At 38.4% G+C, this 26,250-nt stretch overlaps 1 protein-coding gene across 1 annotated transcript; it reads right to left on the bottom strand.

Annotated features, from left to right (window-relative positions):
- Positions 1–259: 259 nt before the first annotated feature.
- cdh15 (cadherin 15, type 1, M-cadherin (myotubule)) lies at positions 260–17,505 on the bottom strand. The gene is made up of 14 exons (XM_055154847.1): positions 17,455–17,505; positions 10,505–10,660; positions 9,541–9,696; positions 8,321–8,465; positions 7,690–7,871; positions 6,546–6,674; positions 6,286–6,468; positions 5,384–5,628; positions 4,633–4,769; positions 3,628–3,858; positions 2,468–2,707; positions 1,969–2,117; positions 1,195–1,383; positions 260–679 (listed from the first exon to the last, which is right to left on the bottom strand). The coding sequence occupies exons 1-14, from the start codon at positions 17,503–17,505 to the stop codon at positions 479–481; spliced, it is 2,394 nt and encodes a 797-aa protein (XP_055010822.1). The 3' UTR covers positions 260–478.
- Positions 17,506–26,250: the final 8,745 nt, after the last annotated feature.

A 26,250-nucleotide genomic window follows, 5' to 3' on the forward strand; every position in this document is an offset into this window, starting at 1 on the left:
TTTTGTTCAGTAATTTTAAAGAATAAAGAAACATTACTGGAATGGAGGATTTACAGTAACAAAAAAAATCAAACTGCAGATGCTTTATAAAATCAATTATAAAAAAAACAAATACATTAACAAGTTTTGAAATCTCAGACTGAATGCACCACCACTGATATGTCTGAGAAAACACAAAAAAAAGAGTCAACAACACACAAGTTACCAGTCACAGCCTCTGTCCTTACAGCTGTGTCATTTAAAATCTCCTGAGCTATTCACAAAGTTTTACACCAACCCATTGGAGTAATATCAGCCCATATCTTTCATAAGAAACCACAGGCATATTATGTTCAAGTCCACCTTTCACTTTGATTCACAATTGCTTGGCTCGCTTTGTCAGGTCCTTCAACACAATCTTTTTAAATGCTCCCAGAGAAACACTCAAACCGTATATGTGTTTGTTAATGCTGTCTTTTCCAGCGGTTTTCCATCATTGCTAGCGTGGGTCATACAAATTGGCCAGTTTCTTAAAGCGGGGGCCCCAGTCGTTGAGGTAGTCGTAGTCCTGGTCTCCGTCTGAGCTGCCTGAGGCGATGGAGCTGAGACTTCCTGCAAGCGAGCCCTCTCCTTCAAAGTCGTAGATCAAGGCTGTGTCATAAGGAGGCACATTCGGATCATTGTCAGCTGCTTCCAGGCCCTTATAGAAGACAAAATACAGTCAATGAAAAAGACTATGCAGACACACACTCACACTCACACACACACAAATAATTAAAATTCCTTGGGAAAATTTGGTGTGAGCATGAATTTAACTAATTCAGAAAAATGCACAAGTTGAGCTCTAGTTAATCATGTTTTTCAACTCCGTGTTTAAAGGCGAGTTTTGATGATTAAAAATATATAGATGTTTGTTTTGAATCATTAATTGCTATGGCAACGGTGCTAGAATTTCATAAATTTCTGTTCATTTGCTCTTCCCATTGCCATTACTGGTAGGGACAAGCAGATGGTCTAATCTGCTCTGACTCCATGGTGTGTTTTTGATTGTGCCTCCTTGTCAGATCTTATACAATATGATATGAGGTTAAATCATCAAAAAGCCCATAATTTCTCCAAAACAATTAACAGTATATTCTTTACACCTCACTAAATATACAGTTCACTTAATGGAATCACTTTTATGGACTAAAAAGTCATAAGTGCAGCTCATACATCATTGATATAGTCCTCGATGTCTGTTGGGTCAGCAGGTGGTCTCCGGGGGTAGGTGGGTGAGGGCAGATTGTGCGGAGCGTCTCTCCTCAAAGGCTGCTTCCCTCTTGGGCCTGAGACAGGACAGTATGATCCAGGAGTGGAGGGAGCGTCATGAGGATTCCACAGCATATCAATGTTGAAAGCATTCTACAAATTAAAATAAATAAATACTTAATGGTCCTATATTACACAAAACTTACTCTTTTGAGCTGTAAACTATATTACAAATTTGTTACCTCCTGAAAAACATAGCTGGAGTTGTGTTTTGTTTCATTCACACTTTAAAGTAATCCTTTTAATATTAGTCTACATCAGTCTACAGTAGTCTACATTAGCTACCTCTCCAAAGCTCAAATTGCTCTGCTCCACCTTCTGATGTCATGTAGTGGTAGTTTTCAAGTTAACAGCTCCTTTTTACCTTAAGATTAGTAGAGATTGTCAATTCCAGGTCTGAAATCTTCCAAATGATTCTAGCAAAGGTTTATAACACTGTTTAAAAACACAATGGAGCACTTCCTGTATTACCGCATGACACCACAAGGTGGAACAGTGTTTTAGATTTGTGCAGGGTTAGTGTGTTAAAAGTGTGTGAATGAAACAACATATCTCCAAGTATGTTTGTGATGAGGAAACACATTATAACATAGATCAGAAAAAATGCGTAATATGGCCCCTTTAATCAATCATGCTCATATCAAAATAAAGTTAAAATTCACATTCATAAAACCATACCTCATCTTCCTCACCACCTCCTTGCTCGTCATAATTGAGGACATTGTCTCGAATGTCATCATCTGAATCTCCAACCAGCAGGCCAGTCCCTTTCTTTATGTGATGTCGTCTTCCACAGGAGGTTATGGCCACAGCCAGGAGGAGCAGCACTGTACCACATTAATCAGTGATGAGTACATAGTAGTAGTAGTTATAGCACTGGTAGTAATAGTAATGGTAATGGTAAGTAGTGGTAGTAGAGAGAAAGAGATAGGGAGAGATACTTTACTGGTCCTGAGGGAAATCCAAGTAGTAGTAATAGTAGCAGTAATAGTAATAATAGTAACAGTAATAGTTAATAGTAGTAGTAGTAGTAATAGTAGCAGCAATAGTAATAAGAGGAAGTGGTAGCAGTAGTATTTGTGTATATTTGAACATAGATACATTGTTGGCTTATAATCTTTCTATACAAAATTCACTGCAAATGTATTTTTTTTTGTAAAGTTCAATCTTAACTTACACAGGAGAAGTGCAATGCAGGCCATTATGATGATGAGAGCGATGAAGTTTATTCCCACTGTGGCCCCAAAGATGGCCCCTGCCTCTGACTTACAGTCTCCAAAAGAATCACAGAGGCACACAGTGATGTTGACCTGGGCTATACCTGCAAGCACTGGGCTGCCCGAGTCTGACACTAGCACGGCCACCACATACTCTCCAGGCTCCAGGTCCACCAGCGGCTGAAGCAAAGCATGAGTACCTACAAAAGAGTTTAAAGGTTGACTCTTGTGAGCTTTAAGTCATATTATAATGCTATTACCCCCTCAAAAACATACTCCGAGTTGTGTTTTGTTTCATTCACACATGACTGAGTAATCCCTTATTATCAATCGCTCTTTCCACCTCGTAAGTCATGTGGTGGTTATTTTCAAGTTAACAGCCAGCCTTTACCTTTAATTCAATAGAAATTATCAATTCTAGAAATCATCGAAATGATGCTAGTGAAGGTGTAGGGAGTTTAGAAACACAGTGGAGCACTTCTTGCATTATCACATGACATCACAAGGTGGAACACAGTGTTTGAGAGAAGAACATCATTATAACATATCAGAATATAGCGTAATATGTGCCTTTTAAAGATACAGCCATAGCTTTGTGTGGGCATTTCACAGGCAATCCTAACTTGAATAATTAAAGAATAGCTATGGAGTAAATGTCAATTATTGATGATACGATGCAACACTTACTCAGCATAACTGTGACTTATTGTAATCATATTTCATTAATCTGGAATACAAAGAGTAAAACACATGCCAAACAAAGACATACAATAATGTCTACTTGTCATCAATAATACCAAGCATTCATAAATTCTCCATCTAGAAGCACCATATTTCAACCTTTATCTAATTAAAAAGAAATAACCATTTGATTGTTCAAATCATTGAAAAAGTAACCGCTGACTAGTCGACGATTTAAAAATAATTGCAAGTTGTAACTCCTAATTTAGTGCCTTTATTTAATTTCAAGCAATCTTTTTTAATGGTTTCTCTATATCATGATAGCACTAGAAACAAAACGTATACTTTGTAAAACCAGATTTATTATTTTACTTGTTTCTTGCCTATGGAAGCCAGTCTGGTCTTCACTATTGTTTCAAAACACTTGGGCATCTCTTACCATTTATTTGAATGACAGTCCAGTTGATAGACATATCCTCCAGCATTTCAAAGATAAAGGGTGCAGCGTGTGGGTAGAGGTCTTCGTCTGTAGCCGTCAGAATCAGGCCAGAGTTTTTCTTGTGTGCGTCTTTACACACGGAGCCACTCAGAGGGTGGAGCTCAGGGGGAAAATCATTGGTCTCCTTCAAAGTGATGGCCAGTGTCGCAGTTGTGGACACGCCACCAGAATCTGCACAGGAAAATATACACAAAGGATTAGTATTGGGAGAGTTTATGTTGATATGCCTTCAAACTATATTTTTTGAATAATTCTGAATTACTGTAGATCATAATCAAGGTGAGGGAAAAACAAATTTATTCATGTCCTTACATTTTTTTTTTAATCAATGGCAACACAGACACCATTAATCATGCTAAAAGGGCACTGTGTAATTTTCAGTTGAGAGTCTGTCACTGTCTTGTTTCTATGGATATGTCATTGCTCTGCTTGAAATCCCACAATATGACATTAAACAGATCTACCTTACATTCATTCAATTACAGGTGGTTTTATTGCTTAAAAATACCAAGAAAAACAGACATTCTCACTGTGTCACACCACAGATCTGACCTGTAACTTTACCTGGTTTGGTCTCCATCATGATAGAAAGTTTAATGTCATACTATGAAACCTTTCATACAAAGCAATAACATCAGAAAATCAGGTGGTGGTTACACAGCGCACCTTTAATGTACAGTATACATTAAAGAAATACCACTTAGTTTTGGAGTTGACATCACTACTGCATAGATTTTTTTCATTACTGATAAATTTTATTTGTGTTTTGGCTAAAATTATAAAATATGAGTGCGGGCAACTCTCAAATTTCCCTTTATTGTAGAGTAACATTTTGACTAAATCAACATAAGAATATTAAAACAAATACAAAATTATACTAATATCGTCATTCTGAGTCACAGTTTTTATAGTCAAGACTTTTCTGTGTATTTTCTTCCGACTGACCTGTGACCTTGACCGCAGCGGTGTAGACGTTGTTTTTCACATGTGGAGACCTCATGTTGAACGCTCTCTTCACGCTGATGTCTCCTGTGACTCGATCAATGTCCAGCCACCGCTCCGGGTCTCTGCTGATCTCATACCTGCAAATCAAGTTAACATATTAACATTTGAACATGAGGGTTTCACAGTGGTAAAACACAGGTGCTCTTCAAGAAAAAGGATGATCATTTATGGAATATAGCAAAATTAGGTGAGCTCACAACACTGAAATTTGTCAGGCAACAACTCCAAAGTACTCTGTTGTACAAAGATGCCCTTTAAAGGTGGATTGTGTAACTTTTCTGGTGGAGGGTTCGTCAAATGCTTTTCTTCATGGAGATGTGTTTGCTTTGACTGTCTGGAATGTTTCCCAGAATGATGTTAAAACTTTGTATCAGACCTGACCAGACTAAGTTACAGGTCATATTTGTGGAGAGGAAACCCCACTCAGTCAGAATGTCAGTTTTTGGGCTATAAAACCACCTTTAATTGGATAAATGTAAGGTAGAGCTGTTTAATGTCATAATGTGGAACATTTTGGGCAGAGCAATGACATCTCCAGGGAGAAAAGCAATACTGCACAGGCAGGATAGTCAAGTGTTTTTGCAAGGGCTTAAATGACAACAGATTACATTATACAATGATACATGATACATATAAACATGTTGTACCCATATGTATTTTAATAATTTTATAATACTATTTTTTGTATTACCTTAGTTCTGAATTGTCAGGATCATAGGCGATGTTGGACTTCAGTAATGTCCCAGGAAGCACAGATTCTTTTACCACGATCTGTATGGGATCTTCTCTGAAATGCGGAGCTTCGTTCTCATTCACCACAGTCACCATCACCGTGGCAGAGCTCACGGGGAGGTTAGGGGCCTTATTACTGAGAGCGTTCACATTCTCCACAGTGAGAATCAGAGTGTACTCATGCTGTGCTTCATAATCCAAGGGCTGCAATGCACACAGAAGAAATGTGTTACTGCAGACGTTGAAATGTATTCTATTTATTGACAGACTCGTACTAATATTAAATAATTTTAAACTCAAACTGTATATATATACATATATATATATATATATATATATATATATATATATATATATATATATATATATTTTTTTTTTTTTTTTTTTTTTTATAAGATATAGTACAAATTGTGCCTAAAATAAATTTTAAAAGGCGCATAATGTTTCCTCATCAAAATATACCTGGAGTTGTGTTCTGGAATTGTCAGTGGGATGTAGCCAGACCTAAAGGATTACTCAAACCCCGGGGTGTTTTTGATGCTATAATGTTGTTACCTGCATTATAACATGGTTTAAAGCCCACAAGAGTCAATTTTGCATAATGTAGGGCCTTTAAAGCAACATTTTGTGCATGCGTAACATACAAAACATGCTGTATTTTAAAACTCAACCACTAGATGGAGCTGTTTAAATGCATTTTTCAGAATGATTTCACTGAAGCTTCTTCCTCAGAACTTGCAAAACTAGTCTGTTCCAGGCTCCAGCAGTAATGACCCAACTAACCAGAGCCACCCCGAGACCAAAACCCTTTGTATACATAGGAGACAGTACCATCCATCTCCATCAGCCAGAGTCGCGTACCTTGACCACAGTGAGTATTCCCTGGTTGGTGGCGGGGTCCGTAGTGATGGAAAAGCTCCTGTGTGGGTCATTGTAAATGGAGTATGTGACCTCCCAGTTTCCTGTTCCTCTGTCGTCTCTGTCTGTTACATTGACCCGGCCCACCTCGTAGTCCTGTCTATTTTCCACTGCTAACATGTTGTACTATGGGGATTATAACCGTATTTAGTACATAATTATATATGCTGTTATTCAATATTGCGTTTTTGTTTGACACTTACCTTGACGGGGCTGAAATGGGGGGCATGGTTGTTGATATCGGATACATGTATGACTGCCACACCTTCACTTGTCAACCCCATGCCTAACATATCAGCCACCTGCAGTTTTAGCTTGAAACTTTTGACAACCTAAAACAAGAAAGCAATTTGTAATTAAACCAGCGGGCAGCTAAGAAATGTTAAAAGTATTATTAAAATGTAAATGTGACATGTTTAATAAAGTGGCAGCCATGTCAAATTCATGACTAAAATAAACAAATTATTATTATGCTATTTATTTTTTAAGGTTAAGTGATTTGTTCAGGCATGTTGTATATGTTAGATTTACAGTCCCTCAAGTGTTGACCTAAGACTAGGTTTATCACAATATCAAATGTTAAAAAGTTGTTGTGATTAACGACCCCAGAACCAACAGTGAATTTTTTTTTCTCTCATTGAAATATTCCCATTCCTTGAGTATGTGACCAGCTTCAAAAATAAAAATATGAATGCCTTGCACTGTAATGCACTTTAAATGCTTGTTAAAGGCTTCTCTGTAGTCATTATTTATTCACTCCACACTCAGTTGTGGTAAGCTGTTTGTGTAGGCACAGCTTCCCTGGAGCAGACTTATAGAAGCAAGGCTGGCAATCTGCGCCATCTGCCCCTCAGACCACCACCAATAATTCATACACACACCACTTTCATATTAGGCGATGTGGCTTATATGGTTTGCCTAAGGACACAACGACAGGACTTAGTCCAAGCGGGATGGGACTAGTGCTCTAACCACTGAGCCACTGTCACTTTATACAATCAAACTTTTTGAATGAAGTAAAATGAAGCTGAAGCTGTAATGCCACTGTCCATTTATAAATACAGTTAGTCATCCACTATCCCAAACTATTTAAATTTGGCCCTTTTAACTTTATCACCACAACATCTAATCTAACATGGCTTGATGTTTTTGCTCTGATTGATTTCCTAATCCTATACATTCTTAACATTCCCAAAGAGACAGTCTACAGCATGTGCTACATATTTTTCTTGTTTGTTAGATACATGCATGCCAAATTGGAATGAGTGATTTGATATATTACAACATTTTTTATGACTTATGCCAACATTGTATCTTCATGCTATACAAAATTCCAGATGTAACTACCTCTCTGTCTAGCCCCACGTCCCTGGTGTAAATTGTTCCAGTCTGGTTGTTGATCCCAAACATTGTCTTGGTTACAGCATTGGCAGGGACACTTTCTTGGGACAGAATTGTGTAGCTTAACATAGCATTTTCAGTCATGGGGTCATCTGCATCTTCGGCGGAAACGGACATCACTGAAGTTCCTGTAAATCCAATTGAAAGTTTAAAAATAAATGTACTGAGACATTTAGTAGACAAAGGTCAAGGATGAAAGGGAATAATTCATCAGAACTTTTTTGTGTAGTTCATGTTTCTGAATATGAATGTTTGTAGAGATATATAATGTTGTAATATAGTACATTTACAATACAGTATATTAGTAAACAGATGTGTACTTATACCTCCTAATCACTACTGCAATGTTAAAGAGGTACCTCAAGTGAAAGACTAAGACAACATTCACCTTAAAAGGTACTCAAAAAGAGTTTGGAAACTACTGGATTAGAGTGACAGCTCATGTAGGATGTTTTGGGGATAAAGTCAGGCCATATAGCTGGATGATAGTGGTTAGGTATGCATAGAGATATAATACTGAATTAAAATATACAGAAACATTTAGGTTTGACATTTACATTTATTAATATTGACATACCTGGAATTGAGAACTCGGCAACAGACCCCTCGAACTGACTTTTAGTGAATGCTGGTCTGTTGTCATTCTGATCCAGGACCATTATCTCAATAGTGGTGGGATTTTCAAGTCTCTCTCCGCTGGGGGACAGGGCAAACGCTTTGAGCTGCAACACACAAGACACACATGCTTCTTATTTAAAAGCACTTCAGTACAACACAAATGGTTGTTTTTTTGTTTTCTTTGGGATAAATTATGTGCCCACCAACAAGCAAATAGCTAATGGGTCGCCCCCTATTTGCAGACAAGTGCATAACGTGGGAAATTGTGTGAGTTAAAACGTGCAGGATGTTTGGTTCATTATTGTGGGTTACATCACGAGTCATCTGGTTTGAGACATCCTGAAGTTACTCCCTTGGTGCCCATTAAGGTCCTTAGAGTCTGACCTCTGCATGTTTGTTACTGCTGTCCCAGACACTGATGTATGTTCAGAGGCAAGAACACGTATGGCGGCTTTCAAACACATGTACAGGCTTAATATATACATTCCTGCTTTACGGACAGTTAGAGGTTGGTAATACTCGGACTAGTTACATTTACCCAAGTAATTTTACTTGAGGAACTTTTTGATAAAATTTAGCTGAAATTGTTAGACATACCTTTACTCTCGATTTACGGTGTTAGTCTTACTCGAGTAAAAATGTTGGTTACTTTTCAAACTGTGAGTAAGTTTACAAGTGACAAAAGCTTTGATAGATTTAAATGATTTGAATATTTATGTCACTTATTTGATATTTTATCCTTCCACAACTTCTCATTATAATTTCAATGTTATGTCCAGCAGTTAGTCTTATAGTTTCTTATAGTTTATTTGAGTAATTGGACCACTTGTATTGTTTATTTATAAAATTTCTTTTGAAGGAATAATACTCCTACTTAAAGCTACCATCTGCAATTAAACTGGCCGACCCGGACATGTTGCATTTTAACATAACACCACAAGATGCTATCTATGTTGCTGCACAACTGGTACACTTATCTGGCTTTGACCTAACAGGAGACAACCAGACAGCACAGGTGAGGAGAGCAAAGGCCACGTGAGGAGGGGTCAAATAAACTTACAGCTAGCTTAAAATATAATTTTTGGCGCTGGCTCTGATCAAGCTCTGAGTACAGTGCATGCTTCACCTGTACTTGTTAAATGTAAGAGTGATTTAAAACACCATGAAGAATGTCTTTACCGTAAAGCTTCTGTGTTTCTCTCTGTCTAGAGGTCGCTTGCTGCGGATGACCCCAGTTTTGTCGTCAATCTCAAAAAAGTTCTTGGGTTCTTGGTCCACTCCGGGTCCCTCCAATTTGTAGATGACCTCACCGGTGAAAATTTTGTCTGATTTGATCTAAAAATGGTACAATGAATGAGTAGTGGACATCACAGACAATTGGGGAAGAAGCAATGAAAACCATATGTCGTAACACCAGATGTGAGTGTTAACAGTTTGGGACTGTGGGACTGGAGCTGAAACCTATAGAGGCCATGACTTAAGACAGGAAATGACAATCTAAACTAATTTATAATCTTACAAACAAAATGTATGATTTTACATCCCTGGCTTTGACATAGTGTCTCTGGTGTATATGTGAACCACTACTGTATCAAAACTAAACCATGCACAGGTCAGCCTGTCACAAGACAATTTACAAGAGAACATATCATACACGCTTTTAAGTCACTTCTGACCAGTTCAACTTTACCCTGTTCATTGAATACTTTAGTTAGTTAGTTACATTATATTTAAAAAATCTATAAAGCTTGAATAATTTAAAAGTTTTTATTATGCAAGATATAACTATTTTAGTGCCCGATGCCTGAATGTCTGATCTTGAAAGTTAATCGGGGTTGGGCCTGGTTAGTATTTGGATGGGAGACAACAGGACATACCAGGTGCCACAGAGGGGTGGCAGTGGCTCTAGTGCTTACTGCTGTTGTGTCCTTAAGCAAGACACTTCACCCACATTTCTTAGAATGAATGTGCCGTGAGTGTTGGTGGTGGTCGAAGGGGCCAAAGGGGCAGATTGTCTACCCCAGGAATGAATAATGCATAAAATTGTGAAGTGACTTTGAGTGTATGGAAAAGCACTATATAAGACTAAATTATTGTTCTTATTAACATAATTTTATTTACAATAACCGGTTGAGCTTTGTACCTGTACAAGATCTTCAGGAATTTGTTTGCTGTTTTCCAGGACTCTGATTGGAGGAATGATCCAGTCTCTTTTTACTCTCCCGCTGTTGTGCCTTCTCCATGGGTGCATTGTGTGAAGCTTTGAGTGTTTTTGGTGAGTCTGTGATGAGGTCCATGCCTGAAGAAAAAAAGCATAAGTTATTATAGGTCCAAGAAACGCATAGTATAATTAAGTGCGCAGGATAAGTGACAGCTATAGCATTGCACTCCTCAGATATGCTCTATGAGGCAAATGACATGTAATCTAAATTTCAAATCCAGCTAAGATTTTCTCATGAAAGATACAAATTATGTCATTATAGAATTGTGCAGCTGTTGAAAACCATGTCAGGAGTCATGGCTGTAGCGTTCACTGGGGGCATATGGGAGCACTTTAAGCTTCGGCCTGTCTCTAATGTGGAATCTGTGGGATTGTCTGGGGCAGGGGGGCACACAGGTCCTCCTCCTCGGGTTTCACTCACTGATACGCTTCTTTGTAGGCTCCTTTTGAACCGCACGCGTATTAATCTCATGACAGTGCAACGCAAACAACCACGATCAGTTCACAGCCCAGCTCCAAAACACACCCACACACATAGACTCACATGTGAGAAATGCACTCTGCTGCAGCTGTCGTCCCTGGATTTAAATGCTGTGCTTTCCCACCCGCATTCCCCCGCTCCAACACAAATTCCCCCTTATGTTTCGGCTCTGCACCTGACTGGGACTTTGGGGTCACCTTACGGATTTGCAACACTACAGGAATGCCTCGGATACATGCATCTCTCTCACACACATGGACTGACATCTTCAACATTTTCAACGTTAAACACCCACACATATACATACTACACATCGGAGGCTTCCTCTCCTTTGTCTAAAGGGAATTAAATTGATTCAGCACATTTTCTCATAGGTTTTAGCTGCTAAAGAAATCCATAAAACTCCACAGAGGAAGTATTCACTTGCCAAAAAGCTCTGTCTATATTTGTCACACTTACACAGGCTGCACTACAGGACCGGATGCTGATGAATGAACTGTTTTATTATGTGGGACCATGGATCTATTATTGTGGGACACTGAACTGGATTTAAAAAAGGGACTCCAGCAGTATTTTCCATAAAATCCAAAGGCCACCTCATAAGTATTCCTTACTCACCATGCTGATGTAAACTTCCTAGATAATTTAGGCTTATATATAAAAAAAATATATAAAAATGGACACAAAAGACAGTATTATAAAAGTTACCTGATTAGAAAACCCAAAAAGGTACTTGAAAGCGAACTGAGATTATGTAAAGTCTGCCATAACTTTAGGTTACCTGTCACTCTGTGTTCCGCCCCCACCACGCGTCTGACTGAGATGAACCGTGCTAATTTTAGTTGGAGTAAACTTGCTGGGTTACGACATGGGTGGGTTTACGGTGGATGTCACATGTCACAATTTTAAACTTTCCTCAGTGAAACACTTAAGATAAATTGTTTTTAGGCATAATATGCAAGAGGTGGATCAAGCCAACGAGCAAGTGAAGATGCTCGGTTTTAATCACATGATTGATGCATATAGTAATATAAAGTCCTAATGTTTTACCATTTATTTTAATTAGTAGTTAGAGCCTGAGCAAAATTATAGTCTACGTTTGGAAGTCCACCTCCCTCTTTTTTGTCACAACCATTGCCAGGATGATATTTATTGGCTAGTAGGCAAAGAGCACGAACCCATGCCTTTACCTTGTGCAGACTAATGTAAAATATTTGAGAATCCTATTTTGCTGAGAATATAAATGGAATTCATGTCAATTTCAAAACTGATAAAAGTTTAAATAATTTTGGTATTGGCATTTTATTACAAAGCTGAAAACTTTTTTATGTCACATTGCAATAATAGGGCTACTTCTGTGATGTGATACAGGTTAGGATGTTTTTGCAACACTAGCTGTATGAGCAATTAAGGAACTTACAAAAAGAGCAACATTTTTTACAAGTGAAAACAACAAAATTCTGAAAAATAAATAAATAAAATAATAATAATAATAATAATAATAATAGTAATATACACGATGAATAGCCAACTCCAGATCACTGAGTTAACATGACATAAAATAAGCAGAATCAGCCCCACTGCTTTCACTGAGAGGTAGAATCAGCGTGCAGCCTCTTTGAGATCAGAGGAAGAGGATAGCATATTAAGAATGGCTGATTTTGTTACAGGTTTGACTGAAGCGATGCCTGATCCTGGGGTGTGACGCTGATATACTTCCCTTTGGCACGCGGCTCCACAGTTCAGGAAGGAATGGCAACGACGCCTGGCATCTGCAAGCCAAGTCAGAGGGTAGGCTAAACTTAGGCCAGGCTTTTTTTTGCTCTGTTACTTTTTTGATTTAGTGTGGCCATCATCATTTACACACTCTAGGATGTTAACACACATTAGAAGGAGGTGTGGGCAGAGTAAGCAACAGTTACCTGGAAAGGGTATGGTATATATATATATATATATATATATATATATATATATATATATTATTTTTTATAGGCTATAGTAAAGAGTCGTCAATCCATTTAATTACTTGAAGATCCAACTTTTACAGTGTTACAGGGGTGTGCCACCTGCTTGTCACTCCCTGGAATGTTCCACAGTATGGTATTAAAGTTGCATTTATTCAGTGACAGGTCATTTATTGCTCAAACATCCTTAAAAAACATGATTAGAGTTGCTTCTCAGATGTGACCTGTAACGTGATCTCGTGGTGTCATCTGCATATGTTTAGTTTAGTTTGAAGTTTAAAGCCTTACTGTGGAACATTCAGGCAAATATCCATGGAGAGAAGTTGGTGGTGGACTCTCAAACAGAAACATGTTTACACGTTTAGAGAGTCTATGAAAGGTTTTGAGTAGCATTTTGAGTCTAGCATCTGCCACAGCAGGCCGGCTAGCAGAAAAGTATATACAAAATATTTGCTTTGGTCTTGAAATCAGTTTTTATAAAATATCAACTTTCAAATATTTTTTACCCCTTGAAAATCTTTGCTTAGATATTCATTCGTTCATTCAGCTGTGTACCCTGAAGAAGTGTTATTTCTTTTGCAGTGAAAACATTTGTTAGACAGAGGCACATTAAAAAACATTCCCATCACCCAAACATATTAATGTTTAAAAAAAGTTCAAAAGTTCTTTCTTTAACTCAAAATCAACAACCTTAATCCTCTCCAGGCAGGCGTTGCAGATTTGCAACAGCTAAATTCCAATTACCTACTTACTCCACATCCATATTTTATGAGCTTTTTTGACTCAGGAGCCTTTTCTCCCATCCATGCTGATAAACATGGACGATGCAGACTGTGCAAGAATGGTTACACGCAAACGACCTGCCAGAAGTGCAAAATACTTTTTTTGTTTACAAAGGATAAAAAAGTCAGGATTGTATATTACTACCCCATATTATAATTTTCCCCAAATATCAGATTTTTCTTCTTTACTAAAAATTAATTTGAGCCTGAGAGGGTTAAGTTTCCAAACATTGCACTTTCTACTTGTGGCATTCTTCAAACACCCCCCTTCTTCTGTCACCCTGCACGGTCCTGAAGCAATATCAAAAATGACCTGAAAGGCAGTTCTACTAAGAAATCAGTCATTTGTAACTCCACACATTTTATTTGGTGTCCTGGTTGTCAACACCTCATAGACACAATCTTGTAGCAGAGCGGCTTCACCAAAGGCATACAGACTCACTATAATGCTTTTACCAGGCAGAGTGCTGTAACTCTAGTAAGTATCCAGTTACCAATTAGATCGATGAGCCCCCTCTCTGACAGCAGGGGAGACGCCACACACAGATTGGGCTGTTTTAGGAGCTTTTCCCAGATCCCTTTACAGCATTTCACCTTTCACCTCAGACCCTCACACACTATAGACAGCTTGTTTGGGGATGATATGCTCCAACAGAAAGCACTCTTGAGACAACAACTGTTTACACACTTTAAGCAGGGGGAGTTGTCTCATTTGAAACAGAGCAAAGAGTGTAATGACATGCCTCTGTAATATGTGCTGTGTCTTTATTGGTTAGATGAAACCATGCACAGTCTCGTGTATTACTCATGTTTTGGACAACTGTAAATAAGTGCTTTCTGGTTTTGCTTTTTACAGTTTTTGGCATTCTGTGAACTCAGAGAATTATAAGGACCTATCAGTGATTTGCCAATACATCTGTGACATTTTTTGTTACCACATAAACCAAAGAGCGCAGTCCGGTGCATTTTTAAATATGGCGTCTCTCAGTAGAATGTGGGGTCAGGTCCGACAGTGACTCTGAGGATGTCCCTGCTGTGGGCCGAGGGTCACACAGGTGTCCCCTCTCCTGCTCCTACAACACTCACAGCACCACAGAGTCTGCCTAGTCATACAAAGTCTTAGGGCCTATTCTTGGAGCCACTAAATGTGCTTTTCCCTCCAAAACACATGTTCAAGACTAAAGTAGTGCTTTAGTAATTTAAAGAAAATGAACTCTTGTTCACTTGTGTTTTTGACCCAAAATATTCTGTTTTCAACAAACCTTACCCTTGTTTATACCAGGTCAATAGGCATTTCCTTATTATAAACACATTATTCACTTGGGACGCCAACTCCCAAACCCACCAACTGACCCACTTAATTATAGCTATGCTAGCACATAGCTGTCCGTGAATGCTAACAACAACTGTCACTACTCCATTTTTCATGCTGCAGTCTATAAGAATATTAGGGCAAAGGCAAGAGTGAATGTAGACTTGTTAAAGTGACTTATAATATGATGTTTTCATAAAGTGTACGTGCCTCCATGGACTCCACAGGTATCACACAGTTCTGTGAGTCAGCTCTAAATCCTCTGACTGATTGTTTCCGATGAGTGAGGCCTCTGCACCAGCTGGCCACTGCAACACTCTCATGATTTGTGCCCGATTTCATGGTCCAGGAGCGCCCACTCCTGTCTCTACGAAGGGGATTACAGCGTGGGACAAATGGCATCACGTATGCATCTGGGAACAGCTGTGTCTGTGGCTCATTCTCAGCATACAGCAGGCCTGAGCACTACGCTCAAAACAACAAGAACAGTGCCTCATAATTAAAAGAGTGCAATGAAGCTCGACCGACAGCCAACAGGTGCCAGCTGCTTATGCTCCAACTTATTTATTTTATTCTGAGTATTTATGATATGGTCAAATTGTTACTATCTGATGTGCACACTAGTGCATTGCTTTAGCTGCTTATTACCTATTATTTCCAAATGGCCTCAATCATCCTTCATGTGTCTGTGGCTCTTGTGACATTTGGCGTTGCCACTTAAATGCACGGCAGCCTCACAAATCAAAGCTGAAGTAGTTTACTATGGTACCTGAACTCTGCCTACAGTCAGCTGCCCTACACTCATGTTTCACTTTCAGTTTTACATTAATTGTAGTCAACGTGAGTGAAGAATGTAACATTTTTACTTCAGACACTGTTTAGGATTCCCATCTGTAGAGGTGAAGATCCACTACACCTTTTGGCTCTTACACCATTAGTTATTGGCTTAACAGCTTACCCCTCCAACATGTCTAGATTTGTCTCTCAATTAGTCAATGACAAATTAATCAGTATTTCTTTTAGAACAAAATGAATTGGTCATGAGAAAATTATGGGGAAATCCATTCACTCAACTGCTTTGAAACAGAACAGACCTCTACCATGTGCCAAACCTTTAATGTGAACTCCATGAATCCAGGAACCATTATATGATGTAAGGGACTGTAAAAGTGCTACCAAATAATCAACCCTCTTCCTTGTACTATAAAGTTAATCCATGTCTTCTTCTGAAGGTTGGTGGCTGCTCTTTCACTCAACAGCCCTGACCTGGACTCCTTTGTTTCTCCAAACACAGTGAAAGACCGATGGATGTGGAAAGTGCTGTGGCTAACATGTCAGTTTACACTGCCATCCCATGCACATCACATAATGGCGTCTGCTGACAGAGGCTACTAATGATGACCTAGGCCCAAAGCACATCTGGAGTCTGGTACTCTTCAAATCACTTCATCATCCCACATCCACACGGGACCCTCTGTTTGGATCAAGCCTGAGCGCTGATTGCAGTGAGCCAGTTTATGTGCTTCTGTTAATAACCAAGATCACTCTGTCAGGGCTTCACTCAGGTAGAAACATAAATTGTATATCGGGGGAGATGAGTGGAGAAGGGTCACCGGCTAACTAAGAGCAGATGACAGGAAGTGAGGATCAAATATTGGCAAAGGTGCAGTGTGGATCAGACCTGACAGAGCAAGAGAAGTCACTGTAGACCAGTTGAAAACTAGTGAAGAACTTCATTGTAGGGCTATAATGAAGATGTTCAAAATAGGATGCTCATTTGAACACATATCAATGCTTGTTACTGCACCTCATTTAGCAGATAGTCCCACCGAATCCTTCTAAATAAACAACAATTTCTATGTATCCCTAAGAAGTGTAATTAACAGAAGATATCATTGAAACCTCTAAAATGTTTGACATTGTGTAGTGCATATTAACTGAAATTATCTATGGGTTTCAGAATAACAAAAGAGTTGCCATAACCATTAAAAATGCAAAGCAAAATATTACATAATTTCAATGGGAAAAATCCTTAAAACATACATTGCTAAACATACAGTTATTTGTGTTTGCTGTATAGCAGCAAAGTGTTAGCCACAACATATCTGCCAGTTTCTGTTGTGCCCCTCAGAAAAGAAACACCTGATTTAGTGTGGGCAAAGCTGAGGTGTCATATTGTAACAAGACGTGTCACTTTGTAATTGATAGCAGAGACTAAAACAACTTTTCCAGCAAGACTTTGACAGACATTTACAAAAACACAAATTAACGCTTTCATCAATCAATCATAACACAATATTTAGCAACTTTCACTCAATTTGAAATTTCCTTACCTGACTAATTAGACTCCCAAGCACCACCAACAACAACATCCGCCCCTCCATCCTCAACAACAGCCGCTGATGACAATCCACTAGTCCAAAACTTTTCCTTCAAACAGAACGCTCTCCTTCCTGCCCCCTCTTCTCTCTCTCTGCCTCTCTCACTGGTGCAGTTTGTGTCGCGGTCCTGGGTCCGTCTCCGCAGCTCCTCCCTGTCCATTGCTGGCCCATGTTTCAGAGTCAAACAGGGGGCTTGGATTTCAGCAGCCACCCTCCCCTGGACCCCACGCACATGTGCTGTCACTCAAAGAGCAGTGGAGAGGGAGAGCCTGGTATAGGATGAAGAGAGCGGGCTGCAGCTGTTGGGGGTGCAGACAAGAGACAACGTCTGCAGCAGCAGCTCCAAGAGTAAACTTCATTTGTGGAGTATTTAGCAGTTCTTTAAAGAAATGGGTGTGGATGTAGTGGGGGGCACAACAAGATCTTATTGCAAATCAACAAACCAAGTGCTGCAAGCTAAAAAGAATTGCATAACTTTTCTTGCTGCTGTTGCTAATGAGTGAACTTCTGTTTAGTAAGTAAGTTTTGATCCATGGGTTTCAGAATGATGTAAAATTAGGACTGTTGCCATGGCAACTGACACTTTAAAACAAATTATAATGTCTTGTCTATGGCTAAGATACAATAAAAATCTAACCAGAAATTTCACAAATGTTAAACCCCTGAATTTCTCCTATTGGGATCTTGATCATGAATCATTTCTATCTATCCTAATGAATTCTTATCTTAACAGACTTACTGTATACATTCAGGAGTAATAGGTTCTGCAAGAAGAAAAGAGCAGCATTTCTAGTTGGTGATTATGGTGATTATGTTACTTATGTGATTCTTTGTAGTATAAACTGACCACAATCTGCCTGCCTGTTTTTTTTGTTTAGGGCAGCAATGAAGTCTCTCCATCCCTGTAGTGCCCATAAAGTCTACAAAGTCATACTTAAAATAACACTATTTTCTGGTGGGGTGTTTGCCAATGTTCTGCAGTATGGCATTAAACCTAGTGCTGTCATGCGATTAAAAAAATTGAGAGATTAATTAATTATGATCTGTAATTAATTAATCTAATTAATCTCTTTTTAATCTCACCTAAAAATTGCTGAGAAAAGCCTTCAATTTGAGGTATTTTCATTTAAATTCATTATTACATTATTGTGGCAGATCAAAAGACTGATATAGAACAAAAAAAAGTGACTTTATAAAGTCATTTATTGTTTAACAAATCTCTCCAAATTGGCTGTTGAGCCCAAGTCTCCATGAATAAGAAACTGTTTGCTGTAAAGCAGCAAAGACGAGGAAATCTGAACATAATAACTTTTGTCTACTTAAAGACAATAAAAAGTCCAGTCTTTCCCTAACCATATTAAAAATATTATTAATAGAGAAATGCTTTCTATATGAGATCACTGGTTTTAGTCCTTGTTTTAGTCCTGGTTTAGTCCTAGTTTAGTCCTGGAATGGATTAATCCTGGTTTTAGTTCTGGTGTTAGTTCTGGTTTAGTCCTGGTTTAGTCCTGGTTTAGACTTGGTTTAGTCCTGGTTTAGTCCTGGACTGAATTAGTCCTGGTTTTAGTCTTGGTGTTAGTTCTGGTTTAGAGGCGCACAGGAGGATGCGCGGTTTACGCAGCGTACGCGAGAAAACACGATCCACACGCGGCTCACGGGAGCACGTCGGTGTCCGCGCAGTAACTACGGAAGGAAACGTGGTCCGCGCGTTCTGAGGTTAATGACGATGATGAAGGTGTGTGTTTGTGTTTGTGTTTGTGTGTGTATAGGACAGTAGTGCAGACATCATGAGCCTATGCAGGTTGTTTTCACCAGTGACATTTAAGTTGTAGGCGATATTATATTTGTTATTTTCTTTTATATTTCACGTCGGGAGAATAATTTCCAAGACACGAATGCGTTTTTACCTGTGCACTGCTGACTCTGTTCTACTGGCTCTTCGACCTCGTCCATTGTGCGACTGACGCTGTAAACGTCGCTCTTACTGCGCGTGTTTTGTGCGGGTTTCCGACAATGAGTGGAATTGCCGAAATTAAAAAATTTATAAATGTGTTTTTGTGTGTGTGTGTGTGTTGTTGTCCCAACAACACATAAAAACAGGTTTTATAATAAAGCAACTCACATACAGAAACAGTAAAGTTAGAGATTAAAAATGAGATTAACGCGATTAAAAAACATAACGCGCTAAATATGACTGTAATTAATTAATCGCAATTAACGCGATAATTTGACACCCCTAATTAAACCCATCTTGGATTTATTAAATTACAGTCCTTTATACTGCTTAAGAATACTTTGAAAAACATGCATTCTTACTGTGAGCAGGTTTGCCTCTACAGATCTGACATGTAACTTGGTTTAGAGGCTTCATTTACTTGTCTCTAAGGAGATATATTAAGATTATATTCAATCAAATATTAAATGGTCAAATTTTTATAAAACCTTTCTATCTTCAAGGTACTCAAAGCACTCACTTATTCACACGCACGCACACACAGCGCACACACACACACACACACACACACACACACACACACACACACACACACACATCATAATTCAGTGTATGCAGGCACTGGGAACAAAGTGGGTTAAGTGTTTTGCCCAAGGACACTAAAACAGTCTTCATCTGTAGGAGCTGGAATCGTACCTCCAACCTGTGGGTCGGTGGATTTGACCTCTGTAATAATGATGTTTATATCGAGAGGATCAGTGGGCAAACACTCTACCAACTAAGATTCTGTCGCAACTGATTAGAAGAGATCAGAAGTCTATACATACTGTGGAACATTTTAGACAAAGCAATAACATCTCTATGGAGACAAGCAGGTGATGGGCATTCCATCAGAAAGTTACATAGTGTATCTTTGAGTGGACACTAGTGTTTTGCTTTCCTCCATCACAATGAAACTCCTATACAGATTAGATTTAAATTATTTCTTGGTTGGTTATTGAAAATGAAATTGGAAGCAGTTGAGTTTTGTACGGGGCACACTGTCTCTAAAGGAGTTCATGAAGTCATTAGTTGTGGATTTGGGGACTGTACAGATCTAAATTCTCTTCAGTGATACTCTAGCTCTGAGCAGCTGAGGCCTCCTCCTTTGTACAGTCAATAAGAGGGCCTTTATTACACTCACTTTAAGGAGCCTCTATGTCCCAATGGCACGCACATCCGCTGCTTAAAATGTAAATCAAATGGCTTTCTTAAAATTTAAATATCTTCTAAGCTTTGACCTTTGTCCTCTGCGATGACTTTTGTAAATCATGTATTACAGCGTGCAGTCCTCACATTAAACTGGAATTGCGTCAGATGCCATTTCAGCTGCAACCCCATACCCCAATGAGTAGACAGGCTCGTGACTCCATTTGGCTAGATTCTGCCAAAATGTTCACTGTCAGCATCTGGTTAAGCTTAGTTCAGACTTTGAAGGAATACATTAAAAGCTACCTTCTACCTTTTGTTCAGTAGAGACAGGCAATTCCAGGGCTGAAATCATCCTAAGCACTCCAAATTATTCTTGTGAATGTGAAATCACAAGGTGTTTTCAGTTTTGAGAGAAAAACTCCTACATGTGCGAGGTTTGTGTTTTAAACATGTGTGAATGAAACAAAATGTAACTCCAGGTATGTTTGTGATGAGGAAACAAGAATAAGATAGATCAGAAAATAGCGTAACATGGGCCCTTTAAATGGTTCTAATTAAGGAGTCTTATGTGTAAAAATGAAATCAGTATGAGTGGTGAAAGAATTGTGATACAGTTTTAGTCATATCGCCTTGCCCTACTCCAAAACATGAAACAGAGATACAGTAAGATCTTCTCCAGCCTCTTCCTGCATCTCAGACTATTCATAGGTCTTTGGACATGTGATCTTCGTACAATAAAAGTAATAAAAGACATGTTTATAGCATTTTACCAAGTGTGGCATGCCCTGCTCTTAAAATTCATTAGTGGCTTAGCAGTTCTTTTGTTCTGGGATCTCTCATGTCCGGAGCAACCTTCAGGTTTAAGGGTTGCATTGGTAACCTGGGCTGTCCAGTTCAGAGCCCTGACACATTCACAACATTCACTCACAGCGCTTTGATCTCCTGCTATTTCAGACAGTCTGTCAGAGCACTGGATGAAGATCTATGGCTCTCTATGGGGAATGTCAAAACACAGGTATTCCTAAGAGAGAGACGGTCCGCTTAGACAGACGAGAGACTGTGAAAAACTGTGAAAAAGCTTTGCTCATCTGAGAAGTTTAGGTTGTATCATCTGTCTTGCTTTAGGGAGAAATGTGCGTGTTTGAGTGAGAGGATATGTTACAGTGAATTAGACACATTTAATTGAATTTCTACCTGAACTATGGTGTGTGCATTCTCTCTTGTGTTCTTAGATTGAATGAGTAATATTAGTTAAAAAAACAGTACAAAAAACAGCTTAAAAAGACATTACATCTTAAAGAGACCATATTATGCTCTTTTTTGATCTATGTTGCAATGTTGTTTCCTCATCAAAACATATCCAGAGTTGTGTTTTGTTTCATTCACACATCTCTTTAAACTCCATACACCTTCAATACAGTCATTTGCAATTGCCGATCTTTACTGAACAAAAGGTAAAAGGTAGCTGTTAACTTGAAAACCCTCACGGCATAACAAAGTGGAGCAGAGCATTTAGAGTTTGTGAGATGTAGACAGACTAATAATACAGGATTACCCAAACATGTGTGAATGAAACAAAACACAAGTCTGGGTATGTTTTTGAAGAGTTAACAACATTCTGCATGGCTTAAAGCTCACATGAGTCAGTTTGGCATAATATGAGACCTTTAAGCACCTCAACACAGTCTTAACACTGGCAAATTTATTGTGTCATCTGTCCTGCTTAAGTAGAATCCAATTATATGAGTGTGAGAACACTGTTAATATAGATTTATAATATAAGAAATATTATAAACACATTTAATTTCCATACTTTCCAATAAAATCATAAAATTTGTTGAAATAAATTGTTATTTCATAGTGATTTATTTTAATTCAAATCCAAATATTTACTTCTCTGAATAAGTTTTTGGCTAATTCACAAGCTGTATTAATATTTCTCTTGGTTTGTGTCCAAATATTGAAAAAGGAAAGGGAATTAAAGTGTGAACAAGATGCACTTTTCTAGTCAGCGCTGCTCTCCAGAGGAATCATCGCCCTCTTAGCATGTTAGCCAAGGGGTCAAAGGTTGATATGGATCTTTAGAAAGGAAAAAGCTCACTTTGAGGGATACTGTTAAACTAAAATACTTTAAACAAAAGCAGTTGTGTAATTGCTCATTTGTTGATTACAGGTCCAGGGTGTATAATTTGGATATTCATAGTAGTGTTGAAATAGCTGTAATAGTAAGTTTGAAATGTGTTTTAGTAATCATTATAACACTTGAGCTGGAGTTGTATGCCCTACTTTATGTCTGATAGTGTTCATAGAGCTAATGCGTGGCCAGGGCTTTAGAGGCTAGATCTGGAGCACCTGTCTCTGTCATTTCAATCTAAAGCAGTTGGCCGCATACACACTGCTGTTTATCTTCCTGTAGCACTACATACTTCCGTAACAGCAGACTCTCATATCACAGCTCATGTATGACTATTTACTGTGTAAGTGCTTAAAGGGGTGTTTTGATTTCCTGTCTTAGATGTGGGTATGGGAATGTATGTATATGAGTTCCTAATTTTTAGAGACTGCAACTGTAGAACTTTATGATAATAATGGTGTAATGTATTTTATTGGTGTGATGCTGCAAAATAAATAAACTAATTCAAAATATTCAAACATAATATTCTGCTTGGTTTAAATATAAAAACATTGGAAGTGAATGACAGATGTAGAGCAGTGAACTCTTCCTAATCAGGGCAAGTCTTTTCTGGTCTCTGTGTTTCCGGTTGTTAGACAATACAGTGTGAACAATAGGTCACTTATAGGGTCAAAAATGTTGTTTGCAAAATACATTAGTGATTGCATTGGGACCTTCCGGTGTGATAAAGTACTACTGTTCTGTAAAGGTGTTTTATACCTAGGGTTGTATTTTGTCCAGCATTTGAAGCTTGAGTGCTCAGAAAATTCATTTTTGTATTATTTGAATATTTTGACTTAAAGGTGCACTCCTCAACTTTTCTGGTGGAGAGTCCAATACCTACTTGTTTCCATGGAGACGTTTTTGCTTTGCCTGCAATGTTCCATTGAACATATACATCTACCATTTATTCATTACAAGTGTTTCTATTGCTCAGAAATACAATAATTCTTTCTGCGAATAGAGGCGACTCTCCACAGATCTGAAGTGTAATGTACTTTAGTGCTGTAATTTGTTTGCCCCCTTGAGAAAGATAAGTTTAATCTATACTGTGGAACATTCTAGACTTTCTAGACACATTTCCATGGAGACAAGCAGGTGGCAGATCCTACACTACAAATGTTAAGCAGTGCACCTTTAAATTAAAATGCCATGTAGCCTTTTTCAAATACAAAACCACTATGAATGGAAATCAGAAGCAGGAAACTGAAGATGTAGGACTAGCAGAAGATGATTAGTATTAGCAATTTTGACAGGAAGTCAGGGACCTCTTTCTATTATTAAGCTGTTTAAACCACTGTTGTGTTTTGAAATGAACAAGATGTAAAATAATGATTTATGTTAGTGATGGGCTATTGCTTAACTCCAGAAAAAAGCCTAATATGTAACAAATTATCAATAATGTGAGTGTGTGTAAAAATGGGAACACATGCAGAATCTTCATTGAATATGTAAATGTGCATTGTACCTGTGCTTGTTCTTGTCAGATCCCACTGAGGCGATAATAACATGGAAGGGCACTGTTGAAGCTTTGTATCCAGCACCCTGAGGACCAGGTGTCACAGACCCCACTGTTCAGATCCAGCTCTCCAAGACCCCGGTAACAGCAATAATGAAAAATAATGGTACACTGATTATTCTACTATTCTACCGTGGTTCTTCTTTCCCACTAGTTTAAAAATACAGAAAAGTATACAGTCAAACACAATATATTATTTTGGGCTGCTTAATAGTATTTTATTGTTAATATAAACATGTTTTATAATATGAAATGTAACTTTTAAAAGTATTAAAATCAGTATACATTTCATTCACCTGATACAATATCTTAATTATATCTTGTTTTATTGCCACTACATTCCAAAATTCCTTGTGTATTTGCAGTTGTTTCACCTTCCTGCAGAGGGCAGTGTTGTCCCATCTAAGTAGTTAGTTTGAAAGAGTACTGAAAGGATTTGTTTGCCTGCTTTCTAAGAAATCTGAGTGAGACACAAACACAAATGCACACCTTAAAATGAGAGGCAGAAATGACAAAGGATCTGTCTGACAATACAGTCTGTTAATTAATGTTTATTGTATAATTTAAAAAATATTATCCTGCACTGTGTTATTCTGGCAACAAAACAAACAATGTAATAATAATCTCTGGCTGCACATTTTATATCTGTGCATTAGGGTCTTGTCCTTGCCTGCTGTAATTTCTTTGTTAGCTCATGCAGAAAAACAGCAGTGACTGGAGAAGAACCCCCCCACTCCTCATCACCACCACCACCTCCTCCTCCTCCTCCCAGCAGCACAATGTAACATTTCCAAAGGCGTTGCTTGCAGGGTCGAGAGTGAGAGCAGAGGGTGGCTGGGCTTCTGCAGCCTACTCTACGGGTGGGTTGCCAATTAGAGCCACAACACATATGACACACTTGACTCCCCGCTTGAACCATGGCTGGAGATAATAGGCCTCTTCCCGCCGCTCAATCGATGACACACTGTCCCAGGGAGGATGTCTGCCTCGCTGTAGTGGCAACACACACACACACATACACACACAGACACACACACATAGCCCATATACCTCTTTCTTCCTCTGCTCACTAAATCTTATCTGTCAGCGAGTAAAATGTCAGGTTTCTGTTTCAGAGCTATACAATCAACAGAAAATAGCTTACTGTGCTATTTTGTGTTTCAAAGCATTTTCGCATTGCAATGTTTCTTGGCAAAGAGCTGTAATACGAACAACAAGTAAATGGAATCAACAGTATACTGTGGGACAAAACAGAAATAAAAAATACAGAAAATTATCAGCACAAAAAAACTTTGACAAGACACTAGTGACTGATTGTTCAATGTCATGATCACAAAAGCCTACCAAAACTTTTTCAATGAATTACTGAAGAGCGTAAAAAACATAGCCTATATAGTTTTAGCACTTTTCAAGACACTGAACAAACAAATAAGTAAGAATATAGCTATATAAAAAAATATCTTTTCGTGACTAAAACCTTACATATCCCTTGTAAACTACACGATTAAGTGGCTGTAATCCTACAGGACAGGCCCCTAAGTCATAAGGACCCTACACTTACAGTAATGGATACAGTGCTGTGTAAGGTATACAGACAGATAGCTTGTATAAACTCCATGTGAGGACTGGAGTTTTGGACTGGCATACTGATGTTGTTTGGCTCGCGCTCTCAATACAGCACAACACCACTTCAAATAAAAGAGAAAACCTTGTCTGATGCAAACTGTAGTCCACCAGCTTGTGTTGTATCAGATCTGAAGAAAAAAAACGAAATATTGCTTGTAGCTGGTTGTTGAAAGAAGTTCAGATGGAGACTGTTAAAAAAATTTTTGATTAAACACTGTCGCAATGTGTCTATATTTTAAATGTGATGATTGTCTCAATTAAAAGCAATACAACAAGGCTATGAAA

The sequence above is a fragment of the Boleophthalmus pectinirostris genome, unplaced genomic scaffold, assembly GCF_026225935.1.
Source record: "Boleophthalmus pectinirostris isolate CB_2022bp ecotype Guang Dong unplaced genomic scaffold, ASM2622593v1 HiC_scaffold_19, whole genome shotgun sequence".
NCBI lineage: Eukaryota > Metazoa > Chordata > Actinopteri > Gobiiformes > Gobiidae > Boleophthalmus > Boleophthalmus pectinirostris.